The 6,000-nt window shown below is 39.4% G+C and overlaps 1 protein-coding gene across 1 annotated transcript; it reads left to right on the top strand.

The window, feature by feature from the left end:
- Positions 1-2,329: 2,329 nt before the first annotated feature.
- LOC120251752 (polygalacturonase 1 beta-like protein 3) lies at positions 2,330-4,511 on the top strand. The gene has a single exon (XM_039260395.1). It carries the CDS (start codon positions 2,444-2,446, stop codon positions 4,403-4,405), a length of 1,962 nt encoding a protein of 653 aa, XP_039116329.1. The 5' UTR covers positions 2,330-2,443; the 3' UTR covers positions 4,406-4,511.
- The last annotated feature ends 1,489 nt before the right edge of the window (positions 4,512-6,000 follow it).

Raw genomic sequence — 6,000 nt, 5'->3', positions numbered from 1 at the left:
TGCTCTATATATATAATCTAGATCAAAGCTTATATATTTGTTAATCTTTAATCATAATTTCATATTGATTTTGATGTTTCAACTTAAAGGAGAAAAACAAACAAATATTTTTTTTGTTTGCAACCACCAAAATGAATGCATCATCATATATGGCTAAGAAACCAAAAGCAATGCATTAATACTTGTAAATATGTATCTTTTATCAAAGTTGAAACAATTAGGTGATGCATGCCTACAACCCTAATGAATGACTAAGCCAAATAATATCAATTAGGGGACAAGAAGTGAAAGGTCAATTTCACTACAAGATCAGTCCCATGGAACAGCTAAGGAAGGACCCTTTGTGGTTGATAATAGAGCACCAAATGGTCCCATTGATATCTATCTTAAAGACACAATCTATTGAAGCCTTGGTTTGCCTTCCATGTTATCCTTATGCATGCCTTCACCTCATCAAAGCAAGAGATCAAAAATTAAGGTTGTGAAAAGATGTTGGCCAATCACCTTTCTCTTTGAACTTACTACATTCTTTGCAAGTTTCTACACCACAAGCAAACAAGAAGATTCACATGGCATTGATGAATGGACATATGTCACAGAAATTACTAGTCCCACATTCATTCATTAATTGAGTTAACACGCATGAATTTAAATATATAAATTTAAGGCTCTCATCGATTTCCATTTTTAGATTGAATTAGATCCACATAATATATATGTTTGGCTAGTATGTTAGATATATATCAAACGTGATTAATGAAAATACACTAGCATGCAGCAAAGGATATGTTACAATTACTAATAATCATATATCAGTTAATTTAGTAAATATGAATTTAAATATATAAATATGAGTCTTTTTTTTTATCAACTTAATATGTTTGGTTTGTATCAAATAGCATCTTACAATATATATATATATATATATATATATATATATATTAATAAAAAATTTTAAGTGACAATCTTTCATTGTGAACTTTAAGCTCAATATGAATTTAAATATATAAATGTGTCTCTTATTTTATGAGCCCAACATGTTTGGTTTATATTTAATAGCATCTTATCACATTTTTTTGAATGAAATGTTTTTTTATTATTTTTATTTTAAAGATCTTTTAAGTTACAAGCTTTCAATGTGAACTTTAATTAGGACACAAGAATTGGTGTTCTCCATCCAATGGAAGTGCAAAGAGGTTTTGAAGAACTATTTTCTTGTCTCTCTTCATGTGGTAATGTATGTTCATCATTCATCAAAGACCTTAATTTTTATTTCCTCACATACAAATATTATAAGATTATTAATCACCTAATCTTTGTTAGATTAAGTGTTAAGTTTAAGCTCACTTCCCAAAGTAACATGTCTAGTTGAAGCTGGCAATGATCAAATTGGCCTAAAAAAAAAATACTGGGAAGTTCAGACACCTCACTCATAAAATGAAGCTTAAAATAAAATTATTTAGAAATATAAACAACCATGTGAGATCTTATCGACAACCTCGACGACAAAAGTCATGGTCTCTAGAACTTTAAGCTCAACTCAGTTTATTAATTTAATAGAGTGATTTTGACACAGTTTGAGCATCACATTTGTGCTTCAATTGGCTTCAAATTCATCAGAGTGCATACAAAGCTTGTGTCAAAACTAATTAGATTTACAGTAAAACTTACACTCTGACTACAAAAGTGGCAGAAAAATGAGTCTGTAGAAACAGGGACTGACTCTTTTTCAACGCGGTTTCAATCTTTTCTTATGCAATAACGTTCACAATGACTTCTTGCTCTTCAATAGCCTTTAAATCCTTTGTACTTTTGCCAATGTGTTTCCATTTTCATTCAACAGTCATTCTTATTTATTTATTTTTTTAACTACTCCCTCCCAAAAAAACACGTTTTTAAAAATAAACAATTAATTATTTAATTAATTAAAAAATCTTTACACAATGGGCTGTGGCTAATCTGACTTCTCTTTTATAAGAGATTTATTGCTATTTGGATCTCTATTAAAATTTTTATAAATCATGAAAATTTAGATTACATAAAAAAATATATTTTTTTAAAAATATAAACAGTAATTATGTGCGATTGATCCCAACACCTATGTGTATGTGAGCTATATCATCACTTGCTCAAGTGAAGTGAAGTTTGTGCATAACATTTTATGTCTTTCATAGCAGTTTAGCAGCTCATTTTAATTATATATATATATATATATATATATATAACTCTTATTGTAATTATAAATCAATTTTTTGTTTGTTTGTTTTCATTTTAAGTAAAAATACAAAATAAATAAAACCATTGGGGCAGCAGAGTAGTAGTGGTAGTAGTAATAGTAGGGTCCTCATGCCATGCCCTTGCTCTTTGCTTATATTTATTAGCATCATTTCAATCAAAACCCCAAACTCCAAGAAAAAACACAACACCAACACCAACACCAACAATGGCCATTCTTCTTCACCCTTTCTTTCTCTTCATGCTCTTCATCTCCATCTTCATCAACTCCATTGATGCCGCCAACTCATTCTCACTTTTCACTGCCAAGTCCGCCGCCGCCAATGCTGCCGTCGCCGGCGGCATCGGCCGGCCGAACCCATTCACGGCCAAAGCTGCCGCACTTCGTTACTGGGACCGGAAAATCCCTGACGGCGGCCAAAATCATCCTTCATTCTTAACATCCAAGCTTTCCCCACTCTCCGCCGTTGACAGCGCCACCTACTCAACCCTCGCCGGCGCAAATCCATCCTCACTAACTCCTCATCTTCCTGCCCTCTGCTCCGCCGCTCACCTCCTCTGTGCTCCGGCCATCTCATCCTCTTTGTCTTCCGATTCAAAAGACTCCAACTTCATCAGCTACGAAAACAGGAACTTCACTAACTACGGCACCGCCGCCGCCGGTGGCGCAAACTCATTCAAGAACTACTCCGACTCTTTAAACGTTCCCGTCGACACGTTCCGGCGATACTCTCGAGACTCCGCCGGCCATGACGAGTCCTTTGCGTCCTACTCCCGGGAAGGCAACGTCGTCACCACCAACTTCACCTCCTACGCCACCGCCGCAACTGGCGGCGCTGGCAGCTTCTCTTCTTACCACAAGGAAACCAACGTCCCTAACCTCAAGTTCAGCAACTACAACGCCGACGCCAACGGCCACACCCATACCTTCACCTCCTACGCCGACGACACCAACTCCGGCGACCAGTCCTTTTCCGGCTACGGCAAGCACGGCAACGACGCCCCTTCCAGCTTCACCTCCTACGGCAACAACTCCAACGTCATCGGCTCCACCTTCACAAACTACGCCGAGGAAGCCAACGCCGCCGGCGACTCCTTCAACACCTACGGCTTCAACGGTAACGTCCCGGAGAACAACTTCAAAAACTACGCCGACGAAGCCAATGCCGCCACCGAGACCTTCACCAGCTACCGCGACCAGTCCAACGTCGGCGACGACTCGTTCCGGTCGTACGGCGATGACGGCAACAACCCAACCCTTAAGTTCTCCAACTACGGCAACTCCTTCAACGAAGGCAGTGATCGGTTCCAGGCCTACGCCGAGAACGCTAACAACCCTAACGTCTCCTTCAAGGGCTACAACGGCGACATCACCGGATTCAGCTCTTATTCTAAGACCGGGGTCACCTTCAAGAACTACAAGAACTCCTCCGTCGTTCCCCCGAACTTCTCGCCGGAAAAAATGGAGGAAACTGTGACTCCGGTGAAGAGTGGCAAAATCGTAAATAGATGGGTGGAACCAGGTAAATTCTTCAGGGAGAGTAGCTTGAAGGAAGGGACGGTCATGCCGATGCCCGATATTCGGGATAAGATGCCTGAAAGGTCGTTTTTGCCCCGGAGCATTGCGGAGAAATTACCGTTTAGTGCCACTGAGTTGAGCCGAATCTTCGGTGCGCCGGCTGATACGGCGCTTGGCAAAGCCGTGGCGGATACGATAGCTGAGTGTGAGCGCAAGCCGAGCCGTGGTGAGACTAAGCGCTGCGCCACGTCAGCCGAGGATATGATCGACTTTGCGGCTGAGGTGATCGGGTCCTCCGCGGTGCCGCGGAGCACTGAGACCGTCGACGGATCCAACGGTCAGATCTTGGTCGGCAGAGTGAAGGGTCTGAACGGCGGTAAGGTTACCAAAGCGGTGTCATGCCACCAGAGTCTTTTCCCTTACTTGACTTATTACTGTCATTCGGTACCCATGGTGCGAGTGTACGAAGCGGAGATCCTGGCCGTTGATTCCAAGAAAAGGATTAATCGTGGGGTGGCGATTTGTCATCTTGACACGTCGGATTGGAGTGAAGGGCATGGGGCTTTTGTGGCGCTGGGGTTTAAGCCAGGGGAAATTGAGGTCTGCCATTGGATCTTTGAAGGTGATATGACGTGGACGGTCGCGGATTGAGACACGTGGCAGATTCCTTGTTCTCTGTTCAGTGCCAACAATAATAATAATAATAATAATAATAAAAATAATAGTAATAATAAGTAAGAACAGTGAACCCTTTTTTCTTTTTGGGGTGGGGGAGGTTTTAATTGTTGTTTGTTGGGTTGGGTTGTGTTGTGAGAACTTGCTAAAAAGAAGTAAGGCAGAGGTACTTTTATTATCACTTGGGTTTGTCAGCAGCAATTTGTATTTAATGGGTTTTTAATGGAAGTGAAGCTTTTATTTTTCCATCTTACTCTTGTTTTTTATTTTATTTTATTTTTTTTCAATATATATATTTTTTCTCATCATTTATCGAATGCCCTGTTAGTTGCCACCCATTTTTATTATAATATAATATTATATATATATATATATATATATATATATATATATATATAGATATATATATATAATTTAAAAAAAATATGGGAGAAGGGGGTGGATAAGATAAAGATGAAGAAGAATAATAATAGTAGTGAATTGAGTGATATGTTGGAAAAGTGGAATTATTCATCGTCGGGTAGTTGAGGGAAGAGTCTTGAAAGTTCTCACGAGACTTGTTTTCATCTCCAAAACGGACACCCGTGAGTTTGTTTCATTTTTTATTATTTTTTTATTTTTTTATTTTATTTTTCCTTAATCTCATTATTATATTTTATATGTTTTTTTTATAAAAAAATATATATTTGATTTTTAAAATGTTAGAATTGTTTGTATGTGTCCTATGGTTAACTAACTCGAGGGATTCCCCCTGTATCAGAAGTATTATTGACAACCTCACCAACAACCAGTCCCTGGATCGAAGGCATTGGAGATTAACAACGAATAAGGTTTTCACTGTTAAGTCTTTCTATAACTTCCTAAATGATGGCGGACTTTGATGTTGGTGGACCCCTATCATCCTTAAGGGCTATTGTCCAAACAAGGTTAGCCTGTTTAATTGGCTTGCATGGGATGATAAGATTCTGTCCTTAGAGAACCTTGCGCGGAAAAGATGTAATTTTGTCCTAACGACCACGTGTGTGATGTGTCATTCGGCGGTTGAGTCAACTAATCATCTGTTAATTCTGTGCCATGTGGCTCGTCACATTTGGGATTTCTTTGGACAGCTTTTTGATGCCAGACGTAGTCCCGATTCCTTGTATGATTTATGGGGAAGTTGGCGTAACACTCTTAAGAAATCCGTGGCATTGTTTTGGGACTTACTGCTTAGAGCTATTACTTGGAATCTTTGGCTTGAGAGAAATGCCCGAATTTTTACTTCTACTTGTACTGCAACTGCTACCATTATTATTAAAATCATTCATATGGTACTGTTATGGTTGAATGCAGTGCCAGATTCCAAAAAGGCAAAACTGGAGGATCCCACGAAGAAAATCAAGCGGAGTTTGGAGTTCCTCTCTTCTAGAGATGCGGAGCCAAGTGCTTCCCCCGAGCATGATTCTTCCCCGAGAGGTGTCTAGTTGCTGAGTTGGTGTTTCCCTAGAGAGGTTCTTTCTATGGGTGGGATCTTTTATGTTTCTGCTTTTTGCTCTGGAACATTTTGTCACTAGTGTCTTCCACTTCTTGTG

The sequence above is a fragment of the Dioscorea cayenensis genome, chromosome 20, assembly GCF_009730915.1.
Source record: "Dioscorea cayenensis subsp. rotundata cultivar TDr96_F1 chromosome 20, TDr96_F1_v2_PseudoChromosome.rev07_lg8_w22 25.fasta, whole genome shotgun sequence".
Classification (NCBI taxonomy): Eukaryota; Viridiplantae; Streptophyta; class Magnoliopsida; order Dioscoreales; family Dioscoreaceae; genus Dioscorea; species Dioscorea cayenensis.
Note: the sequence above shows the minus strand (reverse complement) of the source record. Positions and strands in the feature narration are given on the sequence as shown.

Excerpts from the sequence above, each read along its gene's own strand:
- LOC120251752 (XM_039260395.1), top strand. The coding sequence starts at position 2,444 with ATGGCCATTCTTCTTCACCCTTTCTTTCTCTTCATGCTCTTCATCTCC.